The 26,730-nt window shown below is 41.2% G+C and overlaps 1 protein-coding gene across 4 annotated transcripts in view; it reads left to right on the forward strand.

The window, feature by feature from the left end:
• Ptpn14 (protein tyrosine phosphatase non-receptor type 14) overlaps positions 1-26,730 on the forward strand; it is a 180,198-nt gene that overhangs the window by 107,181 nt on the left and 46,287 nt on the right. For all 4 annotated transcript variants that reach the window (XM_071600087.1, XM_027934704.2, XM_071600085.1 and 1 more), the window contains exons 4-7: positions 9,457-9,554; positions 11,643-11,710; positions 21,440-21,510; positions 22,530-22,617. In XM_071600087.1, coding sequence (XP_071456188.1) covers positions 9,457-9,554; positions 11,643-11,710; positions 21,440-21,510; positions 22,530-22,617 — 325 coding nt within the window. The remainder of the gene's footprint in view (positions 1-9,456; positions 9,555-11,642; positions 11,711-21,439; positions 21,511-22,529; positions 22,618-26,730) is intronic.

A 26,730-nucleotide genomic window follows, 5' to 3' on the forward strand; every position in this document is an offset into this window, starting at 1 on the left:
TCCAGATGTAATTTAAGCTCCCTTTTCCCACAGTGGAGTGGTGGGTAATATTATGAACACATGATTTTTAGGGCAGGCAGGTGCGTATTTTGAGCTGGATGAGTCAAGGCATATTTATTACTAGTGTAAGAGGGAGAAGACTCCACATTTTACAGCTGCAATTTAGAGGAGTGGTTCTGCTGGCTAATCAGCATGGAGCCTTCTTGCACCTTGATTTCTGGTTCTTTTGCCCACCATGAGGGTTTCTTTGATGCTGTTGGTTCCTGACTGAGATTTATCTCTGAGTTTCTCCTTTGTTGTACAGTAGCTCAGGGAGCCGTTTAACTTATTTACAAGTATACAAATAGTCCACACTAAGGGAGTACTTTTGTCCTTTACAAAGGAGTTCTTTGAGGCTTCCTACTGGGTGTGTGATGGGTTACGTTTCTGAAGCCTTTAGGTGCCTCTGTCATACGATAGAAATAACATATACCCTTACTAGGAAGTGACTCATTTCTCTTTCCCCCTCCTCCTATTTTGTCTCTCTGTCAGTATTTCATCTACTCAGAAACATTTATTGACCATCCAGGCACTTCTGTTAAGTGGTTCATGGGGAGGTCATGGTGGAGCGGAGGGAGGTGCCAGTGGCAGTGCAGGACAGGCCTGGTGAAGGAAGGACATGGAGGCCTCAAGGGGCCTGTTGATTGAAGAACATGGAAGGTTGGGTGATTATGCAAATGCAAGTTGAGTAAAGGCCTTCAGACAGGGGAAATGGCAAGGAGGCAGGAGAGAACATGGCGACAGTTGGGAAATACAGTAAATATATCACAGCTCTGGTGTCGGATGCATAGGGAGCCATGAAGATGGAAAGAAGGCTTTGAGCAGATCCTAAAGAGCCTGGTGTGCTATGTCAGGAGTTTGGACTTTTTCCTTACAAAGATCACTAAGTGTTTTCATCTATTTGAGATAAAATTCACATTAGATTCACCATTTTAACCATTTAAAAGTATACAACTCAGCGGTTTATAGTGTATTCACAAAGTTGTGCAACCATCTTTATAATCTAACTTCAGAATATCAGCAGTCATTCCTTGTTCCCACCCACCCTCCAGCCTCTGGCAACCACAAATCTACTTTTGTACTTTTGTGTCTCTGGTGGGTTTATCTATTCTGGACATTTCGTATAAATGGAATCATGCAAAATGTGGCTTTTTGTGTCTGGCATCTTCAGCTTAGCATTACTTTGAAGCTTCCTCCATGCTGAAGCTCCGTTCCTTTTTATGGCTAAATTATATTCCATTGTATGAACAGACCATATTTTCTTTCTCCATTTGCCAGTTGGTAGACATTTGGGGTGTTTTCTCTTTGGGCTATTGTGGATAGTATTGCTATTCACGTATAAGTTTTTGTGTGAACATGTGTTCTCATTTTTCTTGAGTATATACCTAGGAGTGTAATTACTGGGTCATGTGCTAATTCTATATTTAACTTTTTGAGGAACTGCAAAATTGTTTTCCAAGTCATTGGAGATTTTAAGATGGATCAAAACAGACTCAGATTTTATTTTGACCTCAAACACTTTAGCCCACTATTTTTTTTTTAAAGAATAAATATTTTTACTTTTGCTGTCATGTTTTCCTAGGTCAAAGCATCACAGACCACAGCAGCGAGCCCCGTCTGGCTCTTTCACGTCCTATAGGTAGGATTGTTGACAAGGAATCTGTAGCCAATAGCCTAGGAGGGGGACAGAGAGAGGTGATGTCAGGGCATTCCCTCCCTCTCTTTGTGATGTATTACAGAAAATGAGTCTTCTTTTTTTAAACAGAACCCCTGATTAAATTATAGGCTATTATTAGGGAATTTATTGTACTTATAAACAGAACTTGGATTCCCTGTAATTTGTTATAATTAATGCAAGAGTTCAAGAGCAAAAAGCAGGGATCAGGTTGTGACATGCCTTTCTCTTTTGCAACACCTTGCTATCATTGGCCTTCTTTCACTAGTACTTAAGGTCCGTGTGTGTTTGTGTGCATTTAAACAAACATTGTCCTTTTTAGGAAAGAATTGCAATCCTTTGACTCATTGAAACTCAAGGAGTCTCTGGCAAAAGAAGGTATTTATTGATCAGTGAATGCCGAAAACTTCCGGAACTGACCTTTTGCCAAGGAAACCTCGTCTGTATGTGTTGGAGTGTATGCGTGTGTTTCTGTTTTCACACATGCACATGTATGATCTTGTGACGTGAAAAAGGATACAAGAAAAACGTTTCCTTTTAAGGTTATCTTCATCAGTTTTAGTTTTGCTTTTTCCTTCTGTTTTTTTTTTCTTTACTTTTTTTTTTTCTTTTTTCCTTGTGAGTTATTTCCATTTTGCATACTGGCAAGAGTGTTGCTTTTGTAATCTGTTGGTGCAGAGTTTTAATTGACTGTTGGCTGGGACATTCATTAAATGTAACAGCTTTTTAGATAGTGCATAGATCAGCTACCAGACCCATTATTATATTTCAGAAGTCATAAACTGAAATTCTTCCCAAGGGTTTTGAGGATTGAGGGACAGAGGGAGGGAGGCATTCAGGTTTATCTGGTTGCATGCCTGTGTATATACTGTTTATCTGGTCCTGGCAGACAGAGCGCCGCAGTGTGGGCCACCCTGTCCATTATCTGGATTTACAGCTGTGAACACCCTTTGGAATGGATGGAATGTGCCCCTTCTCTCCCTGTTGGTATCCCTGTCAATCTGAGATTTAAAATTGTTCTTTGCTTTTCTATATCCCAGAATTCTAGGACAACTTGTCCTCTGTCTCCTCTTTTTTGTCTTTTATAGTAGAGAAACTTTTACATTTGTTTCTTATTTACACAGCATAACATCAACCAGGAAAAAAAATAAAAAGAAGAGCCAGCTCTTTGCTACATTCTGTGCTGTCCTGGGAGAACTGGGTTCTAGTACAGTTTAACAATAATTTTCTGATATGGCTAGCTGTAAAGGAAATTGCTCTTAATAATAATGATAAAATAATCTTTCCCCTTCTGGTCCTCCAACCCCACTAGTTTCCAGGAAAGACTTCAAAGACAGGAATGGAAGGGTAGTCCTGCCTCTATGATGTCCCATATCCCTACTGACCCTGAGGATGCAAAGAGAGAAGTTGGTTTGATTGCATTTGAGCTGTAGAGGAGGGAAGGGCAGACAGGAGCCAAGTGATGATACTAGAGATGCTACAGGTTAATAGGCACAGCGTTTTGAGACAGGGTCTCACTTAGTTGCTGAGGGCCTTGCTCATCTGCTGAATCTGGCCTTGAACTTGCGATCCTCCTGCCTCCGCCTCCCGAGTGACTGGGATTACACAACAACCAGCTTCACTCATCTGTTTTTAACTGTGGAAGAACAAAGAGAAGGAGTGACACATGGGACACAAATGCTGTTCATATAGTTTTAGGTGTTATTAGGGTAGTAACAGAAATGAATCTGGATTGCTCTTGTGATGATCCTAGAGGTGGAGGCTACTCACAGCAAGCATCAGGAAGGACATGTGGGATCCCGATGATGAACTGCATTTTAGTTTTCAAAACTAATCTGTATTAGGAATACCTATTGTTAAGGGCTCATTTCCCACCTGCTGCTGAACATAGCCCCTCATGCTTGGTAGTCGCCTATAAACCAAGACCCTGCTTTTAGATTTTACTTGTATCCCTCAGTGCTTCTTACAAGGTCATGAGCAAGTGGGTAGATTGCATGCTCAGGGGTTCTTAAGCTTCCTTCTCTTTACGAAGGAGGAAAGTGAAATATCCAGAGGCTACTACCAGGAGAAAACCCAGATCTGAAGAGTCTGTGGGCCACTGTTGGAAACACACCCTGTAATAGGATTTTATAGAAAAGCTTCTCATTTCAGTAGTTGCCTGGTGTGCTGTGGCCCAGACAGTCTAATTGAGGGGAGGGGAGAGCTTGATTATCAGAGCCCTTCCTCAGAAGCATAGGTAAACATCACAGGTGGTAGTGTTTTTTATTTTCATTTTTATTTTTAGACTTCAGTGGAATCGAGGTTTTGCCCAGAGTGCCTGGGGGATCGGGTTCCTCCCTCCTTGCCTCTGTGGTTGGCCCGGCTGTGGTATGATATGGCCTTGCCTTTAGGAAGCAGTGTTACCTTAAGCAAGTCATTCACTTTCAAGATGGTTTCTTCTTCTAGACATGAAAGGCCTGGCCTTGGGTTTTATAAACATCTTTCCTTTGTTCGATAGCTTTGGCTCAGCCATCCTGCAGTATATATGGCCCCATATTTCTGTGGCTTTCACAAACAAAGATTTATTGGTATTTCTCGTGCATCTCACTTGTCCATCTGGGCTCAAGTTTTGGTCTCTGGTGTCTTTGCCCAGGGCACAGGCTAACCCAGCTGCAGTCCTTGCTGGACACTGCAGGTCTCAGAACAAAGGGAAACAGAGATGACCCAGGCACTGGTTCTGAGGGCTTCTGCTGGGGGTCACAGCACTTTTATTCCCCATTCATTGGCCCCAGAACAGTTCATAAGGGAAACAGGGTCGGGTCAGCATGGATGACCCTGTTGAGGAGGATCCTCCCAGCAAACGTTTGGAGCAGTGCTAGAAGTCTACTGCCCCTCCTATCTCTGCCATGTTGCATCCTTGGGTGGAAGTAGGACCAAAATCAGATCCTAAAGCTTTGCTATTTACATGGCTCTTTCCTGCTGGGGGCAATTCTGCTGATCTGGACTTGGAATGAAGCTTTCACTTGTGGGAAGGGTGGGAAACATATTTTCAAAGCATCACATACTCAGCCTCTGAGTCCCTAGTGTCTTATTTGTGGTTCTGTGGTAGTGCAGTCTCTACTTTGCAGAATACCACCAAGGATTTCTCAATCTGAGAAGAATGAACAGACCTGCAAGTAGAACACAGTTGTATCAGTGCTGAGATTAATTCTTTGTACATGAATTAAAAGGAGAGATTAGAGATCTTAGTGATGCATCTCCAAATGTTGACAATAACGCTGTGGGGTGTGACTTTGAAAGAGTTCTTTGATATTTCTGATAGAATACTGAATGCTCTATTAATTTGACCCAATATGGAATTTAAATTTTTCTTTTCAAATTTTTAGAGGAGGAAGGAACTTGGAAAAGTCTCTTATTTTCTTATGTTGGGGTAAGAACATTCCAGATAGATGCAGTGTCTAGAGGCTAGTTCATAGCATCATTCAGCTTCCAGTTGTAATGTTTGGTGACACTGATTATCAGGAACCCTTTTATGCTTCACCCAGAGAAACCTGCATTTAATCAGCAAATGAATCTTTAGATTAAAAGCAAAACAAACGAAAATAATTTGAAATGAGAATTTTGTTTTCTTCATTTCAACAAGCATAGTTATGTTCACTAGTTCTTACAGGGAGAGCAGAGTCCTAACCTAAAAGTAATCACTGGGCCTGAATTGTGAGATAGACTATTTCTAGGTCTTTGAATACGAAAAATATTAAAAAGCGTTCCTTGTGAACTTAGATTTTCAAAGAGGATCTCTTTGGAAAGTTGGCACACACTTAATTTCCTGGCATGAGGATTGTTTTTTTTGTTTTGTTTTTTTTTTCTCTCTCTCTCCCCCTTTTCCCTCCCTCCACCCAGAGCTGTGACAGGGTGGAGTATACTTCCATGAAATTGCATGTTTCCAAAATAGGATTCACAGTTGCATTTTACTGCTGTTGTAATTGAATCTCTCATCAAAAATAAGCAGAACTCAAGCACTCTAAAAATAAAAATTTCAGCTCATACTCTCCAGTCTTCAAACAGGATACAATTTTTATATTTTGCAAAAACACTTCTGTGCAGAAGAGTACCAACCAAGCAGTTTCCCATGTGGTCCAAATCTCTTTCTCGTTTCTGCAATCTTACATAGCAATAACCACAGTCTCATGTGGTAATGGCACCATATCATTACTGGTGTGCAGATTCTCTTGGCTGGATAGCTTCCAAGATAGACTACTGCTTTCCTCAGCTCCAGGGTTTTATATCCCAGCACAAGACTACATCCAACCTACGTGACCAGAATGTTCTAGCACTACTTGCTAGGGATCCTGATTCACTGTATCCTTAGATAGGATGAATTTTTAATAGAACTTGCTCATGTGTTGTGGGTGAGAGTTGGGAGCAGGAGGCTAAGAAAAATGGAAATGGTTGTTTTTCTGGATCCTGTGGATTAATTGGTTGGTGTTTATTCCCAAAGGAGTTGACTGAGACACACACACACACACACACACACGCACACACAATCTTTGGGGATCATTTTTGACTCCAAGTTACCATGTTAAAAAGGTAGGTGATGCCAGCATAACAACTTCTCAAATGTTTTATTCCTTGGTTCTTGAACATTGAACCCTTAGGTTGTGTACTGGAGAAACATGGCGCAGTGGTCAGAGAGGCCAGGGTGTCCTGTCTTAGCTCTCTCCAGGGCAAGCACAGTATCCTGCAGACCTAAGCACAGAGAGTGCTTAATAAGAGCATGTTACTGTCCATCTGTCTTCTGGCTGGAAGAGCAGAAAATAAGTGAAACCACTCAAGATGGAAAGGGACAGATAGCACATGGAAGAGAACAGGGTATGATTAATAGGAACAGGTCAACTTTTATCATCGTTTCCTACCTTGAGATTTGCCTTCTGGTTTGCTTTGCTTTGAGAATCTCACTGTTGTTTCTTTAGTAGGCTTTGCTATTTCTTTCTATCCTGAGTCTTTGCTTTTGGGTTTGTGTGTGTATGCGGGTGCGTGTGAGTATACATTTTCCTTGTTTGCTTTTTTTTTTTCTTCCATATCTTTTAACTTCACTGAAGAAAGTTGGAGCAGGACACTCTGGAAATAGGATGAAGTTAACACTCTTCCTTGCATCTCTCTTGTTCTTGTTCCCCCAGTTTTGAAAGTAGGGTCTTCAGAATCTAAGTGGCTCGTCTTCAAAGATGGGTCTGCTTTAAGAATGAGCTCTTGGCACTTAAAAGAGGTTTTGATAACTTAGGGACCCTCTTACTTGCTTAGGTTTCTCCTTTCTAAGAACTAAGTTACAAACATGAAAGGTCTTCCATAAAAGACTCCTGGGCAGTTCCCAGAGTCTCTTGAAGAGAAGGTTACCTTGCACGAATGAGTGGACCTTTCATCATTCCCTTGAGAAGTGGCCCAGAGACCCAAGAAGCATGTCAGAGGAAAAGTAGGAACCAGGCTGGGGATGGTGAACAAGAAGGCAGAAGGTGCTGAAGAAAAACCTCAAAGAGAAGGTGCAGAACACAAACAAGAAACAGGCTCTGTGGTATGAGAAGCGATCTTCCAGAGCCCTTATTTTCCCCATTTTTATAGAGCTACATCCCAGAAGATGAACTAATACTATCATTAATTAGCCATATTGCATGAATCTTTTATTTAAACAAGGTTGTAATGTAAACTCACTTTGGGTTCATCTGTACTTGAAACTATGCCTGAGCTGGGGACCTGATTCTAAATGGGGAAAAAAGGAAGCTAAAAGATATTTATGTAGCATATTTTATTGTAGTAATTCAGAAAGCTTTAGTGTTGAGTATCATGATTTACTCCTGTATTGTTTCTTTAAATTCATATATAGGCACTGCTCTCAAATTTGTTTTTTATTTTGATTTTCTCCTATGAAGAATAGAGAGTGACAGGTCACAACTTTGCTTTTCCTGCCCATCATATAATATTACCCAAAACAGCTTTTACAAATCTTCTGGCTCTTTCACACATACATATATACCACACAAAGTGCCTTTGATTTCACAGCATTTTAAAAATGGTCCCACATAATGTGTCCTCCTTATTAGTTTGTGCACATTCAGAAATGAGATTACCAGTAAAACAGTTTTGACCAGACGTTCTTACACATAAGCATTCTTTCTTTTTGCTGGGACTCAACTAGTTAGAGGAGTCATGGATTCTAAGGCTGTAATGACAAGGTCAGGGCAGAGCCAGATCTACTGAACTCAAGAGTGGTGAGTGGCCCCAGCTCACCACAATTGGCTTTTCTACATCTGTGAGGAATTGGTCTCTAAAAGCCAGTGGAAGCATTTGTTACATACATCATTATGTGGTCACATGATGTGAGCAGGAAGTAAAATTATTGATTGGATAGTGAAACCTGTAAAATGTTTATGAATTAATCAGATGAAAGACTGCATGAGGGCAGGGTAGAAGTTTTTTTCTATCCTAAGTTGATTAAGAAGGGTTTTCAAATAATTCTCAGTGTTTACCCTTCTGATTTGAGTCTAGGTTAGATTTTTCCCACCCAAGACTGACATGTTTGCCTTTGCCCTGTACAGTGGACCCAACCACAAAGAAGTGAGGGCTGGGCTGGGGTGTGTAGAGAGCCCAGGCCTTCTCCCAATTAGGCTGATATGTCACGGTTCCTTTGATATTGCCGGTAGAACCAGCCATCGTTAGGTCTTAGCAGTGATCGCCTGTCTCTGGGAAAGCTGAGCTTTGGGGTCATCTCTGAGTTCTCTGGATTGAGATGTTGCAGTTGATTTGAAAGAGAGAGTGACAGTTACCAGGAGTGTTTGCCAGGAAGGTGTGTTAGAGAGGTGACTCTGTTGTAGGAATGTGGTCAGAGGAAGTGGTGTCCCGGGACGTGATCATCAAGAGTGAGGAGATTTCTACATGTTTAGGTCATTCTAAATGTGTGATTTTATTGGCAAGAAAACAACACACTGTTTTAGCTACTGGTCTGCGGTTGGTGTCATGTATGGGAACATTCTCTCTGTATTTTTTTTTTTTTTTTGGTTTGGGAATATAGTTCAGTTTGGAAAGTTGCATTTAAATTGATTTTTATGAGTCACCGACCTGGGAGGTGAAGTATGGCTCTGAAAAGCTTTATCCCATCCTTTAGCAGAATTCCAAATTATATGACATATTTGTAATCTGCCCTACCAAAATTTTGCATTTAAAAGATGACTAGTGGTCAACCTGGGCAAGTTAGCAAGACCCTGTCTCAAAAAAAAAAAAAAAAAAAAATTAAAGGGTTGGGGATGTAGCTCAGTGGTAGAGTGCCCTTGTGTTCAATCCCTAGTACTATGCAAAAAAAGAAAAGAAAGTTGATGTGTTTCTGGAATTTTCAGCAATGCATACGTATTTTGAGTGTGTTGAGTATAGTTTCTGCTGTCACAGTGTCATGTGTGTCCAGGTGTAGAGAGCTTTTTCATTCTTGGTCTCTGTTATGAAGAACTGGTTCATATCACTAGTTTATCCTGTTGGCCTAAAAGCAAGTGATTTGATGAGAATGTTCTCAATCTCAAAGTAAATGGGATGTGGCACCTGCTACATCAAACAAAGACAAACACAGGCTGAGGTCACTTTCCATCTTTTATAGATGACTTTTGTCAACATCACCTGTGTATCCTGCTGTGTACACAAGGGTTTGCATCCAGGGACGTCTTTTGTGGGAATACATTCCAAGTATGTGTTTTTGAGTTTGTGTGTTCCTCTCTTCCCATGAACAGATATCAGTATTACCTGCAAGTCAAAAAAGACGTGCTTGAAGGCCGGTTGCGGTGTACCTTGGAACAGGTGATTCGACTGGCTGGCTTAGCTGTGCAAGGTAAGATGTAGTCACCACCAGCGTGTGAAATTCTATTTTCTGTTGGATTTATGGTGTTGGTGTCTTCTTAGTGTGAAAAGATACACTGACCTAAATGACCCCTCATTAATACTCCCTTCTCATTTCAAGAGGTCTTACGTTAATAAGAAGAACAACTAGTGATTTTTGATGGCAGGACAGTTTCTGTCTCAAAACTGTTTGCAAACTGCTCTTGCTTATTTCATTATAGTTTTATTCCAAGAAATAGTAGCTTTAAAGCTGTGTTTTAGAGTTGATGGGACATTCCGCTGCACAATGTGGTTGTATTCTGTGGCTTAAAGGACTGTGTTATTGTCACAGCAACTTCCAGTGTAATAGCCTTAATCATTGTCGTATGATTTATTTTAATATAGTTAAAGAGAGAAACTTAAAATCCAAGTTGGTAATGTGAAATAACCAACTTCTCTTGGAATAAATTTATCTTCAACCTATCTTATTTAGATTTATCAGACAGCTATTTTTTTTTACCTTCTCTACATTGTTATGTGTCAATTCTTTTAAAATACATTTTATTATATTAGTAGTTTAATTTTTTTAGTCATATTGAAAACAAGAAGCTGGTAAATACAATTTTTGAAAGGAGAACTAATTTCCCTTTCAATCCTCCTTTTCCCTAAAAATCAGCTGGTGTCCAAGTATAACCCTGCCAGCAGCCAAGTTCTCGCTGTGTGGACTGTTGATTTAGAAGCCGTGAACTGAACTTCCCAAACTTTGAACTGAAGTTGAACCTTTTGGTTTCTAAATGTCTAGAGAAAGTGGCCTTTCCCTGACCTCTTTCATATCAGTGACATAGCCATTTCTGTTAGACATAAATTTCCTACAGAGTTAGCTTCTGTTATTACTCTTTGGATGAAAATGCCCCAAATATGTTGTATTACACCTGTCTACATAGAGCCTGGAAGGGGAAGAAAGAATGGCCAGTAATGGTAGAAGGAGCAGTGGAAGCATCATTGAAATAATGGAGTAGGCACCCTTAATAGAGGGAGGAGTGAGTAGATCCTGGGGATTCTTATTGGGTTTTTAGAAAGATGCATCATCCAAAATATAAGTTGGGAAGGAAGGTGATAACTGATGATTGATCTTCAAAATAGGCAGAACAGATCATGTGCTACATTTGTCGATGGCTCTTTGGTATTTCAGCAACTTTGTTGTGTTGACCTTCTGTATATCTGTGTATTCTTTTATTCTGCATCTGTTGTTAAATATAATCTTAAATATATCTGAGTCCATTTCTATTGGCTGCTAAGTCTTTTACATGAAATCAAGATTTGACGCAGGTTTGGTTTTTGTGAAAGTGAGTGAGATAAGGAGCAAGACATACGTTCCTATGTTGATGTTTATGGCATAGGCTGTGCATGTTCGTTTTGCATGTGCTCCAATATACCACTGAGAGATGAAAACATGACAGAACAGAATTTCTGACATCTTGTAACATGCAAAGTTGTTTAGGAGGTGTAAAGATTTTCTGAGGTTGCTTGCCAAGGGTGATCTGCAGTGGGAATTTCCAGCTGCAAATACGTGATCAGATGAAGATACATTTAGCTCTGTGGTTCTCCAAATTAACCTTGATTTAAAAAGTCCCCTTGGTAGATAGCCTAAAGATATGAACTGAGGCACATTTAACAGATAAATATAGTTCTTTCTTTTTTAAAAATAACTTTTATTTATTTCTGTATGTATGTATATACATACATGTTTATGAGGTGCTGAGGATCAAACCCAGTGCCTCACACATGCTAGGCAAATGCTGTACCACAGAGCCACAACCCCAGCCTATAGATTTGTTTTTAAATATTTAAATAACTTTTTAGGAATAGCTTTCACTATATATATATTTTAAATTGTGCAGTGGTGCTCATGTGCTGATATTTAGAGTTGTTAGGTAAATGTAGTTACTATATCAAGCACCTTCTGGCACTATTTTCATTTAATAGTGGTGCAGAAAAAGGATACAGTAGGAAGAATAAATATGGTGACAAGTTTGCAGTGTTTTATTCCATCTTTAATTTCACATAATAACTACTCCCCTCTCCCCCATCTTCTTCTCAGCTGATTTTGGAGATTATAATCAGTTTGATTCTCAAGATTTCCTCCGAGAGTATGTGCTATTTCCTATGGTAAGTGCATTTTCTTTTCTTCTTGCTTAATTTTCTACCTCCTTTGGGCATTTAATTCTTGCCTTTGAAAAGAGAATTCTTTCCTTAGAGAATTGGGCCTATACATGTTTTCAGGGGAGGAAAGCCTATGCATTAATAAAAGAGGGACAAGGTCTATAAAACACATTGAGACACTAAAGTCATCCTTTTTGCCTCAAGACACTCCCTAATTTCTTTTTCAGATAGTTCCTTGTTGCTGTTTAGAAATACCACTGATTTTTGTATATCGATACTATAACCTGCAATTTTCCTGAATTTGTTTATCAATTCTAACAGATTTTTGGTGGAAGCTTTGTATAAATTATATAGTCACTAAATCGAGACACTTTTTTTCCTATTTGGATGCATCTATTTATTTATTTTCTTGACTGATTGTTCTCATCTGGGCTTCCAGGACTATGCTGAATAGAAATGGTGAGAGTGGGCAGAAACCAGTCACATATAGAGTAGCCTAAAACCAACCGACAGACAGTCAAACTTAGGGATTCATTTACTTAAGAAGCTGAAAGATTTATGTACTGAAAACTATCAAACATTAATGAGAGAAATTAAAGGTAGCAAATAGAATGATATAATATGTTCATAGATCAGAAGAATCAATACTGTTTACATGTTCATGTTACCCAAAGCAATCTACAGATTTAATGCAATCCTTATCAAATTTTCAGTGTCATTGTTAAAAGAAATAGAAAATTATCCTAAAATTTATATGGAACTACAAAAGAGACCCTGATAGCCAAAGCATTGTTGAGCAAAATGAACAAAGTTGGAGGTACTAAGCTACCTGACTTCAAACTATATTACCAAGCTATAGTCATTAAAGCAACATGGTCCTGGCAGAATAATAGACACATTGACCATTGGAATAGATTAGAGAGCCCAGAAGTAAATCCACACATCTGTGATCAATTGAGTTTTGACACAGGGGACCAAAACATACATGGGATAAGGACAATTTCTCCAATCCATGGTGTTGAGAAAGCTGGCAATCTACATGGAAAGGAATGAAACCGGGCCCTTATCTCACCCCTTACACGAGAATCAGCTCCAGATGGATGACAGATTTGGTGTATGATGAGAAACTGGAGAACTGCTCAAAGAAAACAGGAAAAGATACAGGACATTGGTCCGGGCAACGATTTCTTGTATACGACCCCCCAATTATATAGGCAGCAAAAGCCCAAATAAACAAATAGATTGTAACAAGCTTGGAAGCTTTTGCCACAGCAAAGGAAATAATTAACAGAGCAAAGAGACAATTCACAGACTGGGAGAAAGTGTTTACAAGTCATTCATCAGATAAGGGGGTCATATTTAAAATACGCAAGAAACTTCCAACTACTCAATAGCAAGAAAATCCCGTTAAAAAACAAACGGGCAACAGGCCTGAATAGACATTTCTTAAAAGAAGACATACAAATTCAGGAAATGCAGACTAAAACCACAACGAGATGTCGGCTACCACCTGTTAGGGTGACTGTTGTCAAAAAGAAGAAAGAGAACAAGTGTTGATGAAGATGTGGAAAAAAGGGGAGCCCTGTATACAGTTGGTGGTGATGTAAGTTAGTACCACCATAGGGAACGCAGTGTGGAAGTTCCTCCAGAAAAACTAAAATAGAATTATCATGTGACCCAGCAATCCCACCTTTGATTATAAATTCAGAAGAATTGAATCAGTGTGTGGAGGAGATCTCTGTACTCCAATCACTACTGCTGCATCATCCACAATAGCCAAGATATAGAAACACCCTAAATTCCCCAAAATGGAGCAATCAATTTAAAAAGTGGGGTTTATATACACAATGGAACACTATACAACCTTAAAAAGAACAAAATCCTGTCACTTACAATAATGTGGATAAGTCTAGAGGATATTATGGTAGGTAAAATAAGCCAGGCACAGAAAGATGAGTGCCGCAAGGTCTCATTTCTGTGTGGAATCTAAAAATTCGAACTCATAAAGGTAAAGAGTAGAATGGTGGTTACCAGAGGTGAAGGGGCAGGAAGGGAAAGGGAAAATGTGGATGAACGGGTGCAAAGTTTTATTTAGATAGGAGGGACAAGCTGTGGTCATGGATTTCACAGCATGGTGACTACACTCAATAATTATGTATATTTCAAAATCACCGAAGGAGTAGATTTTAAATGGGCTCATCACAAAGAAATGAGAATTGGGTGGGGCAAGAGATAGGTTAATTAGCCTGATTGGCTTGTTCCAACAATGTATATATGATCAAAATATCACATTGTAGCCGATCATGGTAGACTCACTCTTGTAATCCCAGCTACTCTGGAGGCTGAGGCAGGAGGATTGCAAGTTTGAGGCCAACCTGCGTAACTTAGTGAGACCCTGTCTCAAAAATAGAAGAGCTCAGGGGTGCAGTTCAGTGGTAGGGGACTACTATTACTTAAGAAAAAAATAAAAAAGAAAAGAAGAAAAATCACATTGTGTCTCATAAATATATAAGATTTTTGTCAATATTTTTTTTTTTTCAAAGGTGCTTCTTTGTCAAGCGCTCCTCATTTACTCATTACACTCCAGCAAGCTGGCGGTCTGGTTTTCCTTTCTGGGTTGTTCCCACCCCAGAGCCTACGTACCTGGGTTTCCTCTACTTGGAAATGATCTGCCCCCAATCTTTACATCACTGAGGTCCAATTCAAACACCACCTTTTCAGAGAGGACTTCCTTTTCCTTCATCACCTGCTGTCGATATACCCTAATCATTAGCCACTTTCTGTACTTCACAGCTCTTTCCGTTTTTGAAGTAAGAGTGAGACTGGATTTTAACCCCCGGGGATTTTTGTTGGTTGCTTGGTTGGTTGGCTTTGGGGTAAACGTGAGGAATTTTTGTGAGAGAGGATGAAAACATCTGCAAAGCCCATTTTAGGGAAGAGCTATAACCAGCCTGACATGCTGGCTCTGAATTTAGAAATCATGATTATTCACCACTTAAAAAAAAATCAGTTGTTTTGCCCAAAACACTGACCTGGGTAACTAACACCCAGGGCATGAAATTCTACAAGAAATGGTGCGTATTCTCAGGAGGCTCCAGTGTGGTTGGGTAAAAAGGAAGTTTGCAAAATCAGACTGTGAAGCCAAGTATAAGAAAGTGCGATGGGCATTTTACGTGGGGAGAGGACAGTGTGCTTGGGAAGGCTTAGAGACGAATGGAGTGTGGGCTATTTTCTTAAAGGGTAGCAGGATTGTAAGAAGGGGAGGGGGAAGGAGCAAGGAATGATCTAGACAGAGGGGAGGGAAGAGGTGAGGTACCTGGAATATTTGGGAAAGAGTCAAGTGGATAGTGTGACTGTAGCTTGGTGGTGTTTGGGGGGAATCCTGGTGTATGAAACTGAAAACTTCAGAGAAGGCGGAATGCCTGAGCTTTTTCCAGAGCTTCGCAGACTCTACACTTTGAAAACTGCTGGCTTAAGCAGTGAGACCATTTGTGGGAGGAAGTCAGCTGGGAGTCTGTTGTGGTGGTCTGGAGAAGAGATCTAATTTAGGTGGCTAGCAGCGAGATGAAAACAAGAAAGCAAAACAGGAGATATTTTGGAAGCAAAATAGGCAAAATTTGGAGTCTTATCAGCTATGACAGACAGGAGAAAGTGGAGAGTCTGGTGACAAAGGTTTTAAGGTCTTTAATTTTTTTTTTGTTTTTTGGAAAATGAATTTATTTTTTATACTTCTGTGTGTGTTAGCTCAGTGATCACAACAAATATGAAGCAGCCTCGGTGGCATTTGTCCAATGGATGGTCTGTGAGGTCCCAATAATTATTTTCTCCCAGAAGTTTTTCCTTAAACTTCATATTGACTCTCAACCATGATTCTTTGTCTTGTCTGTGGCTTTGACTTGAACATGACCCTTTCCAAGGAGTGACTTGCCAACTAGCATGCATGAAGTTTTCTACCCCAACCACAGGGACCTTCTCCAATCAAATCCTCTGTCCACATACAATGTCTCATTTTCACTTAAAATTGGCTCTTCAAAAACCACCTTCCTGAGAACCAGCTGTGCGGGGTGCAGGGCCATCAGCTTATTCACCTTCTCCGCAACCTATGTGTGGGGTCTGCTGTCCTCACCTGGGTCTGGCAGAACCATTTCCAACCAAGGTGGTGAAATCAGGGGGGTGTTAAGAGCATATTCTTGCGGAAATGAAGTGCTGTATGAACTGAACCTTTTGAGAAGCAGGCCAAAGGGAGGCCACTCCAGGCCCCCAAGCTCACAGACTGCTGCCACTGCATGCAGAGACAATAGGCACCTGATGGGGACCATCAAAGCCTAGGTTACTGCCATCTTCTCACAGCTGAGGCCAGAGGTGGGATGGGTTTTAAGTTTTGAGTCACTAGAGTAAGTAAGACTGGTGTTACTATCCATCTTAGTATATGAGTACAACTGCATTGGTCCAAAGCGTACCTTGTTCTTAGATGTTAGGAAAATACTGCAGATCTCTATCTTTTCAAGAATAACTCTATTCTTCTTCCCTCTAAGGAAACAGCAGTAATATCTTTATGCCTGCTTTTATTAATGTATTAATAATTCTACCCATTCTATCAACTTCCATTCAAAGAGATTAGCAGTTACTTAGCAGACAAGTTCTTCATAGGATTTAATGTCAGTATGCTTAAATGAACCTCTGATATTGCAGAAGTTCACTGGGATATTTATCATCATGCTTGATGTGAGCTCAGATTTTAAGAGTGTCAGTTTTATGTCAGACGAAGTAGTTGATCATGGAGGGTTGAGCATTTTCTACATTTTTTTTCACCCCAATCTTATTAAAAGACTTACTCGCATTATCTGAAGGAAGAGACCAGGTTAGGTTGCCAGAGTTTGCAAAAGTAATTGCCAGCATGAGATTGATGAGTTTGTAAGATGCTTTGACAGGTGTTAGGAAGCAGTCAAGAGAGTAAGTTTTGTTGTTTTGTGCACCATGCTTCCTTTTGGAGATTCATTCCTTACTGGGCTCTGAGCAGATCATCTACTGAAACAGCCTGGACTCCACACATCTCACCAGTGGGCAGACAGATCCTGACATTAGTATTTTGGGGTTCTAAAATAGCTTTCTTCTGGACGGGAGCTGCTAGCTCCTGGTGCATATTTATATTCAAATTTAAAGTTAAATAAAGTTAAAAATCAGCTCCTTGGTAGCATTGGCTGCCTAGTGGCTAACTGTATTGGAAAGCTCAGATATGAACATTCTCACCATCCCACACAGTCCTGTTGAACAGTGCCCAAGATGATGTGGCACAAACTGATTGTCGTCAGAGTATATGTCTGAGTTGCAAATGTTCCCAGGCCTCTGCCTGTAGCCATCTTCTTTCATTGCTCCCTGCACGTCCCCACCCTGCCCCACCGTGTTGTGTCCTGTGTCCTGCGTGCACTGCGGTCGGCGGTCAGAAATTTCTCAGCAGAGTTGCCAAGCCGTGCTGTGCCCACATCCTGACTGAGCCACTCACAGCCCACCTTGGGCACGGTAGCCTTCTAAGTCTCATTTTCCTCATCTAAAATAAAGCTAAACAGGGCTGAGACTGTAGCTCAGTGGTAAAGTGCTTGCCTTGCATGTATGAGGCCCTGGGTTCAATCCTCAGCACCACATAAAAAACAAATTAAAAAAACAGATATTGTGTGTTCATCTACAATTAAATAAATATTTTAAAAAGATATAATAAAATAAAATGAAGCTAACAAAGCTAATCCCTTTGTGAACATTCAAAGAAAAAAAATGTACGTGAAGTATCTAATTTGGCACAGGTGAAATTCTCAGTAACTGTGTGTTCAGTTGTCCTGTCATTGTTAGCATAATTCTTGTATCTTTATATCTTTACGTAGGCAAACATAAGGATGTTAAAGAGTGCGCTTTCCAGGTAAAATCACTGTGTGCATTGTGTGTTTGTGTGTCTGTGTGTGTGTGTGTGTGTGTGTGTGATACCGGGCATTGAAGCCAGGAGTACTCTGTCACTGAGCCATATCCCCAGCCATTTTTATTTTGAGACAAGGTCTCGTTGAGCTGCCCAGGCTGGCCTGGAACTTCTGCTCCTCCTGCCTCAGGTGCCAAAGTACCTGGGATGATAGGCACTTGCCCCTGTGCCTGGCACTGTTTGCATTTTGAAATGTGAGCCGAGAACAGGCAGAAGGTACAAATGATCACTAACCAGCTTTGCATAATCAAAAACTCTTGTCTCATAGTATGAAACTTACACTCTAAGTAGTGCGTTCACTGAACATTTATTGATCATTGTCTCTGTATGGAGAACTTATAAGTTGTCACTCTGGAAAAGCACTGTGACAGACTCCGTAAGTGATATAAAGAGGAATCATTGCCCTTGAGGGGCCTAAATTCTAATAGAGGGAGACAAGAATAAGGAACGGGTACACAAATGACTGTGTTAGAAACGTAGCAGGGAGAATGTAAGAGACGCACAGACAGGTCTGGGGTGAGAGAGGCTACTTCCAGCGGGGGAAGCAGGAAAGCCCTATGGAGGGCAAGGATTGCTGAGACGGAGATGTGAAGGACAATGTGACATTTCACACGCTGTGGTGGCACTGGATGGTTCTTCCAAAAAAGGGTAGACATGAGCATGAACAGAGATCTAAAAGCAGTTTGTATTCGAACACGAGGTGGCCTGAGGCCCTAAACCCTTGGGGGAGGAGATATAGAAGGAAAGGCTGGGTCATGTTGAAGAATGGTGCCATAGCAGGGCTTAGCTGTTGACCTAATTGAGGAGGCAGTGGGGAGCCATGGAAGGTTGTAAACTTTCTGCTTGATTCCACCAGAGCTTTCAAAGAGAAGAATGCATTCCTTTGGTGGGGGAGGGAAGATAGGATGAATAGCTGTGTTTGATCTTACAAAGTTACTGAATTTGTCAAATGGCATTTCTTCAGCAGAAAAAGAACAAAGTTAAGTACACAGGCGCTCCACAGGTGTGCAGCTGCGTAAGGCACTCACTCTGCCGTCTCTCATTCACCCAGGGCCACTCTCGCACATTTCTCTGGTGGGGCACAGGCCTCAGGGAGGCCCCAAGCGCAGGTGGAGGCAGTGGAGTACAATAGCAGAGGGGTTCCTTTGGGCTTTTTCTTTTATAAAACTAGGAAGTGGAGGTTTAATGGAACCTTTTTTGATCTTCACTTACCCCTGGTTTATTCTGTTGCCACATATCTTTCACTAGCTTTTCAAAATTAATATCATATTGGAGACGAAAACTTGATACTGAGATGCACACACACAGCTAAGTTTCTAAGCCTTGTGATATCTTTGTTCGTCCACGACGTAAAGCTAAAAGCATTGAGCTCATTTCTCATTGTGGACTCAACTCAGTGGAAAGGCTAAGCAGGAAACAACAAGTTAATCAGTAGGTGTGAAAAATAAGAGCTCTGCTGGTTCCCTCTGTGTTCTCTAAGGACTCTCTCGTGGGCTCTGGACTTTGCAGAATATGCAGAGCTATAAAATTTCCAGGATATATTTACATCCTCATTTCCCACTTTTAAAAATATCATTTTTTTCACACTTCAATGTTTTGAGATGGAATATTTCTTACAGTTTGAAGTGTATGTTTTGGGGGGTGGTGTTTCATCCACGAACAGTTGTTAAACGGGAGGTGAATCTCTATATAAATGGTAATTTAGAAAGAAGGGTATGAGGCAGTTTATATGATCTCTGCCCAAATATGAGCCCCACTCTGTACCTCCAATGTCATGAGCCTCAGGGTGCCCTCATCAGGATTCAGCTGAGTCCCTTCTGCCCTCTCCTCCAGAGCTTAGAGGAAGAAGGAGCACACCTGTGCCCTTTGTGGTGCTCACCAGCATGGATCCCATGTGGTTGAGACACTGACTGGTTGGCTCCATGCCTGTTGCCTTACAGAATGCTCTTGAGACTTTTCAGCCATCATGACTGCTTCCCTCCTGTGACTGCCCAGTAACAGTGCAATCAGCTGGCTCTGCCTTCATGTGGTCTGAATAAGTCTGTGGTATTTTAGAAGTGGACACACAGATCTGCACCAGTGCCTACCTGAGTTCACCTTTTGAAAGGATGGTGGCTTAGAAACTCACTGGTCTGCACTCTTATTATTAAAACTACATAAGTATATACCAAGCGATTCTGATGAAAGTACATTTGAGAGACAGACAGATAGGGAAAAAAGTAAATGAAGAATTATTCCTGAGTCTTAGAGAATTTAGATGGTAATCCAAATGACACCTTGAAATAACCTAAGTTACAGTGGAAAGCCATTTCACAACAGTAGGAATCACAGCTCAGTCCTCAACATTATAGGCCTTGCTTTTGCAGGAGTAAAGGAGAGATTGAGAAAGTAAGGCTAGTTAGGTGATATTCTAAAACAGGGAATTTTTTTAAAAAAAGTTTTATTAATTGCTACATTATAATTATTCCTAATAGTGGAATTTATTGTGACATTTATTGTGACACTTGTACACATAACATAATTTGATCCATTTCATTCCCCTGTACCTCTGTTATCCCTTTCCTCTTCCCCACCCCCATTCCTTTCCTCTAATCTACTGGTTTCCCTTCTGTTTTCGTAAGATGCATTTTTCTCCTTTAGCTTCTACATATGAGGGAAAACATGCTACTCTTGGCTTTCTGAGTCTGACTTATTTCACTTAACATGATGTTCTCCCATTCCATCTATTTTTCTCCTAATAATATAATTTTGTTCTTTAGAGCAAAGACACTATTATATATATACCACATTTTCTTTACTCATTTATCTGTTAGGCTGTTTCCATAGCTTGGCTATTGTGAATTGTGCTGCTATATACACGGGTATGCATGTATGTACAGTATACTGACCTCAGTGCTTTTGGATAAATATTAAGCAATGGTATAACTGGTTTACATGGTGGTTCCATTCCTAGTCTTTGGAGGAACCTCCATATTGATTTCCATAGTGATCGTACCATACACAGTTCCACCAGCAGTGAACAAGTGTTTCTTTTCCCCTGCATCCTTGCCAGAATTTATTATTTGTATTCTTAATGATTGCCATTCTAATCAGGGTACCATGAAATCTCATTGTTGTTTTGATTTACATTTCCCTGATAGCTAAGAATATTGAACATTTCTTTAAATATATTTGTTGGACATTTTTATTTCTTTGAGAAATGTCCATTTAGTTCATTTGCCCATTTATTTTTATCAGGAATTGAACTCATGGGCACTCAACCATTTAGCCACATCCCCAGCCCTACTTTGAATTTAATTTAGAGACAGGGTTTCAACTCGCTGTTGCTGAGGCTGGCTTTGACCTTGAGATTCTCCTGCCTCAGCCTTCCAAGCCACTGGCATTACAGACATGCGGCACCTCGCCTGGCCATTTGCCCATTTTTTGATTGGGTTATTTTGTTTTTTGGTGTCAAGTTATTGGGTTCTTTTAATATTCTGGATTTTAATCCTCTCTCTGAAGGATAACTGGCAAAGATTTTCTCCCATTCTGTAGGCATTGTCTTCATGCTCTTGTTTCCTTTTTCAGTGTGCAGAAGATTTTTAATTCAATGCTATCCCATTTATTAATTCTTGGCATTATTTCCTGAGCTTTAGGAGTCCACTATTGAGAAAGGACATCACTGCCTGTGCCTATATGTTGGAGTGTTGCTCTAAAATAGGGAACTTTTATGGTTTGCAAGCAAAATGACCATTGCTCATACCCTCTGGACCTGTTTTCTACTTCTCTAGGATTTGGCCCTGGAAGAGGCTGTTCTAGAAGAGCTGACCCAGAAAGTGGCCCAAGAACATAAAGCTCACAGGTGAGGAGGCAGAGGGCCCAGGGCTCCCCAGCCAGCAGACACCCACTGACAACAGACAGGGCACCTTCATCTCCCGACCCCACTCCTGGCCTTGGTCAGCATGGTCTGCTTCTTCTACTGTGTGACTCAACTCTGAACTTTCCTGAGGTCTTGAAAACCCCTCCTTCCCCCTCCTGTTCTTCTTTGTTCCTTTTCCTTCCTTCCTTCCTCCTTTCATTCCTTCCCTTCTTTGTTCTTTCCTTCTCCTCCCTTTCTCCTCCTCCTTTGCTCTCTTCTTCACCTCCTTGCTTCCTCCTCCTCTTCCTTCTCCCCCTTCTCACCGAAATTCCACATAGAGGTGGAGTCGTTACCCATCAACGTTCCTCTCTTTGAACCTCCTCAAAATCTGTTGCCACATGGGGAAAAGCCCAGCGCTGCCTGCTCTGAGCATGGAGCCAAGTGCCGTGCTGGGTGGGAAGGTGAAGATCAAGAGGGAAGAGGAGGGAGACTGACTTCACTGAGTGTTTGGTAACAGGGTTCCTTGGAGCTGTCTGTGCTGGACCAGTATTCAACAGACATCCTTTCCATCCAACCTTGAAAACTCTGAGAACCCAGGCAGTATTATATCTTGGCCTCTTGGCTCCCCAAATATCACCCTCAAGTAAATCATAATAAACCCTAAAAATTTTTTTTTTCCTTTCAAGTAGAAATTTTTCCAACTTGGTGGGGAGACCTTGTTTTTAAAGCAAGGAATATTATTCACAGGGATGTCTGGAATAATTATTTAGTGTTTTCAGGGCTGTGACTCTTAATTAAATACTTTACCCACCTTCTTATTGTTCCTGTTGAGTAAAAGGCTACCAGGGGTTGTGTTAATGAATCACCAGTAATGTACCGTACCCTTACAGTTGGGTGATGATTGCTCTTCCCAGAAACTAGAGCTAAACCACAGCTCTGGAATTTGCCATCAGGAAGGTAGGAAGTTCCACTGACTTTGTGGCCCTTCACTATTTCCTCCTTTAATGCTATTTTCATTGTAGCGGAGTCCTGCCAGCAGAAGCTGAGCTAATGTACATCAATGAAGTGGAACGTCTGGATGGATTTGGACAGGAAATCTTCCCTGTGAAGGTAGCGTGTCACGCCCCATTCTTGCTTCAGCCTTTTCAGAACTGTGCAGGCATTTGGAAAAACCAGTGTTGATAGCAGTGGACCAGCATGGCTTGTCCTTCTTGTTGCTACATGGCATTAATTGGCAAGTCCCCTTTACTTTTGGTAAAGCAAACACTTATTCTTAGCTAAGAGATTTTGAAGATTTCCATGGTCAGCAGAATACCTCATTTGTCAAGACAACCATCTGAGTATCATACGTCAGCTTATCAGGCTCCTGGAAGGTACTGAGACTGTATTTAGTCTCAGTGGGACAAGTAGCTTGTGTCATGTGTCTATCGACAGAGACTCTGGCTAATAGTTTTCTTCCCTGTGCCTGTTGCTTTTCCTTGAATGAATATAGGAATAATTGTCAGTGAACTAGAATAAAACATTTCCTATATGGGGTGCGTTTTATTTCTCCAGCTCTGCAGAGCTCTCCATTGTGGGTTTCCAGCCCTTTTGGTGCTTTGTGGAAACTATACCTAGAAAATAGCATATCGCATCCTCTGCAATAGATCCATGTCCTCAAGTGGGTGTGGTCAGGGTTCATGGTGCATGGTCACTTATAGAGCTAAGCCTGTAATCCACACTCATTTTCCTCTCTCTGCTGACCGACTTTTCAAAAAATGGAGTTCTATCAACTGGCACATTCCAGCAATTTGGGAGACGCCTGCAATTCCGGCACAAACATTTCACTCCAGACTGGCTCCACTGGCTGTTTTATATGTGTTCTGTTCCCCCTCTGTTGCACGTTTGCAATTTGCCTTAATGAGAACTGCCCATGTGCATCAAGTAGAATCAAGCAGGGTGGTCGCAGCTTGTGAAAAGGGCTAAATGGCTCTTTTTTAGATTTGTTTAATTTTCTTTTGCTTCTCTAATGGCTGCCCTTCGTAGGGTTGTAATCCATTTTCCTTGCGATAATGCCTTATGAAGCCATCTGCATCCCACTTACATTTCAGCAGCCCATATAGAGTCATGATATTTTGGGTCATTCAGAAATCAGTAAACTTTTCTCCATTGCTAGAAAACTGACTTCTCAGTGCTTGGAAGTTGGGAGTTTTGTTGTTGCAGTCATTTTCTTGTTTGTTTTTAGTAATTCTGAACTGTGGGACAGAGACACAGTGGAGGTAGTAGTGTTGAAATCCACTGTGCGGGCTTCTGTGCTCTTCTTAATAGATTCTTTAGTGGAACCAAAAGGGACAGTTGGCCTTCTTCTGACTCATTGTCAGGTGGGTATAACTCGGCTGCTCCACTGGGTTTTCCCCCACATGACTGTCCATGACTGAGGTGACCACCTACAGATCACATGATACCTAGTAACCCAAGATGGTGGGTGGGAACAGCAAGACCAGTGGGGTTGGTGATGTAATGATCCCTGAAATCAGTTTTTTTTTTAATATTCTTAAGTTTTAGGTGGACACAGTATCTTTATTTTACATTTATGTGGTGCTGAGGATTGAACCCATTGCTTTGTACATGCTAGGCGAGCACTTTACCACTGAGCCACAACCCTAGCCCTGAAATCAGTTTTAAAAGCAGACAGGAAAGTGTGCAGGGAAAGAGTGAGGGGTGCCATAGGCCCTTTTGGTTAATACAGGTCCTTTTAAAGTGAGTGAGAGAGAGAGAGAGAGAGAGAATTTTTAAATATTTATTTTTTAGTTTCCAGCGGACACAGCATCTTTGTATGTGGTGCTAAGGATCGAACCCGGGCCGCACGCATGCCAGGCGAGCGTGCTACCGCTTGAGCCACATCCCCAGCCCAAATAATACACCCAAAGAAGTTGAAAGCGTGTCACACTACGTCCTGGGGAAGACACTTCTATTTAGTGTGGTCTTTTCCACATGAAGTTCCTGAAAACATTCCAGGGCTGGAAGGGTGCCAGTCCACTTCCTGACAGCTCTGCCCCTGCTTCTCCTCCACAAATAAAGGCATAGCTGCTATCTGAGTGGCTCCTGTATTGTCACGGCATTGACCATGGAGAAGGGTGCTTCTGGGCTGGCAAAGACAGAATCTGGATTTTCCAAGCTTTGTTCAGTTGGATGCAGAACTTTTATTTTTTATTTTTTGACTAGTACAACACCCCCAGCATTCTGGGGCATCCCTTCTGTGAATTTTCATCCCCTTCCCCATCCTGTAGCTGTTCTTCCCTTATCCCCATCATCACCAGACTCCAGTGTGGACCTATTGGAAAGGTGCCAGGGAAGTCTTTTGGTAGAATTTTTCCATCTCCTTCCATCCTGACTCCTGATCTTTTCCCACATGTATTTTTATTTACTATAACTTGCCTTTTAACTTTCTGTCATTACCAAGACAGTTCTTTCTTCCTCCCCAGTTTTTTCTCTCTTAACCCTCTTCCCTGCTTTTGCAACCAGTGGTTGTCTTTCCTACTTGCTCTATCCCTGCTAGAGACTCCTATGCTAGCAAAGCTTTGGTGGGTAGGTTGAGACAGGATCACGAGAAGGGATTCTTTCTTCTTTGGGGCAAGTGTCCTTGGTCTAGTTGCACATGTCCCTTACTGTGCCCTAGAAACAGGACCTCCCCACCCACTGCAAGCAGGGGACTGAGTGACAGTTTATCTACTAGATATTGAGCCTTGTTCCCATTCTACTCTCAGAGCCCTGGCAGCAAGAGTCTTCCTAGCAGGAGACTGGAAGCACCTGACTTCATCAAGAAACCAGACTGAAGATCAGATATTTGGGATTCCCCAACACAGGGCCCTCAGCTCACCTGATAGTCTTACACAGGCTCTTCCTGTGCTCACAAGTTCCCATCCAGGGTTAAGCATACCCTTGCCAGTGCAAAGCACCAGCATCACCCACTCTACATTCCTAATAGGAGTGGCAGAGGCTGACATGATGAGAATAAAGTGGCCCGTAAGAAGCAAAGAATCAGGGAGAAGAACCCCCTGTTTAGGGTACTACCTTCAAGGTCTCAGAATTAAAAAAAATATATCGTCTTAAAGGAATAGGGTGCTTATAAAAAGGAAAATTAGAAAACAAATATTTAGAAAGTTAAAAACTCCGAAATTTATAATATTGGAAATGGAATACTTAATAGGTTGAAAAAGAAAATTGAGAAAAGCTCACCAGGAAATCCAAAGTAATAAATATTGGGAGACCAGAGATAAAAGAATTAGAGGACTTATCTAGGATGTCTAATGTCTGAATGATGCAAGTTCTTTTTTTTTTTTTTTAATTTTTTATTGTTGGTTGTTCAAAACATTACAAATTTCTTGACATATCATATTCCACACTTTGATTCAAGTGGGTTATGAACTCCCACCTTCACCCCATACACAGATTGCAGAATCACATCAGTTACACATCCATTGATTTACATATTGCCATACTAGTGTCTGTTGTGCTCCGCTGCCTTTCCCATCCTCCCCCCTCCCCCCTCCCCACCTCTCCCCTCCCCTCCCCTCCTCTCTCTCTACCCCCTCCACTGTATAACCCTGAGGGTCTCCTTCCATTTCCATGCAGTTTCCCTTCTCTCTCCCTTTCCCTCCCACCTCTCATCCCTGTTAAATGTTAATCTTCTTCTCCTGCTCTTCGTCCCTACTCTGATCTTAGTTACTCTCCTTATATCAAAGAAGACATTTGGCATTTGTTTTTTAGGGATTGGCTAGCTTCACTTAGCATAATCTGCTCTAATGTCATCCATTTCCCTGCAAATTCTATGATTTTGTCATTTTTTAATGCAGAGTAATACTCCATTGTGTATAAATGCCACATTTTTTTTATCCATTCGTCTATTGAAGGGCAGAATGATGCAAGTTCTAAAAACAGTTAACAGAGGAAAGGGAGGGAGTAATTTAAGAAAATAGCCCAGTGTTGAGGAACATGAGGTTCTCCATGGAAAGAACCAAGCTCGGATGTAGAATCACACAGTAGGGCTCCAAGAGATGGAAGTTTGCTGCCTCTGGGCAGGCAAAATGGGGGGCAGGGGGTTCTACTGAAAATTCAATTCTTCAAAATATACTTAAAATCTCCTCTGTAACGGACTTTCAAGAATACAGTACATTGTTACTAACTAGAGTCAGCATGAAATTTTAAATCCAACGTAATTTAAATTTTGTGTCCTTGGGTCAA

Source organism: Marmota flaviventris, chromosome 12 (assembly GCF_047511675.1).
Source record: "Marmota flaviventris isolate mMarFla1 chromosome 12, mMarFla1.hap1, whole genome shotgun sequence".
Classification (NCBI taxonomy): Eukaryota; Metazoa; Chordata; class Mammalia; order Rodentia; family Sciuridae; genus Marmota; species Marmota flaviventris.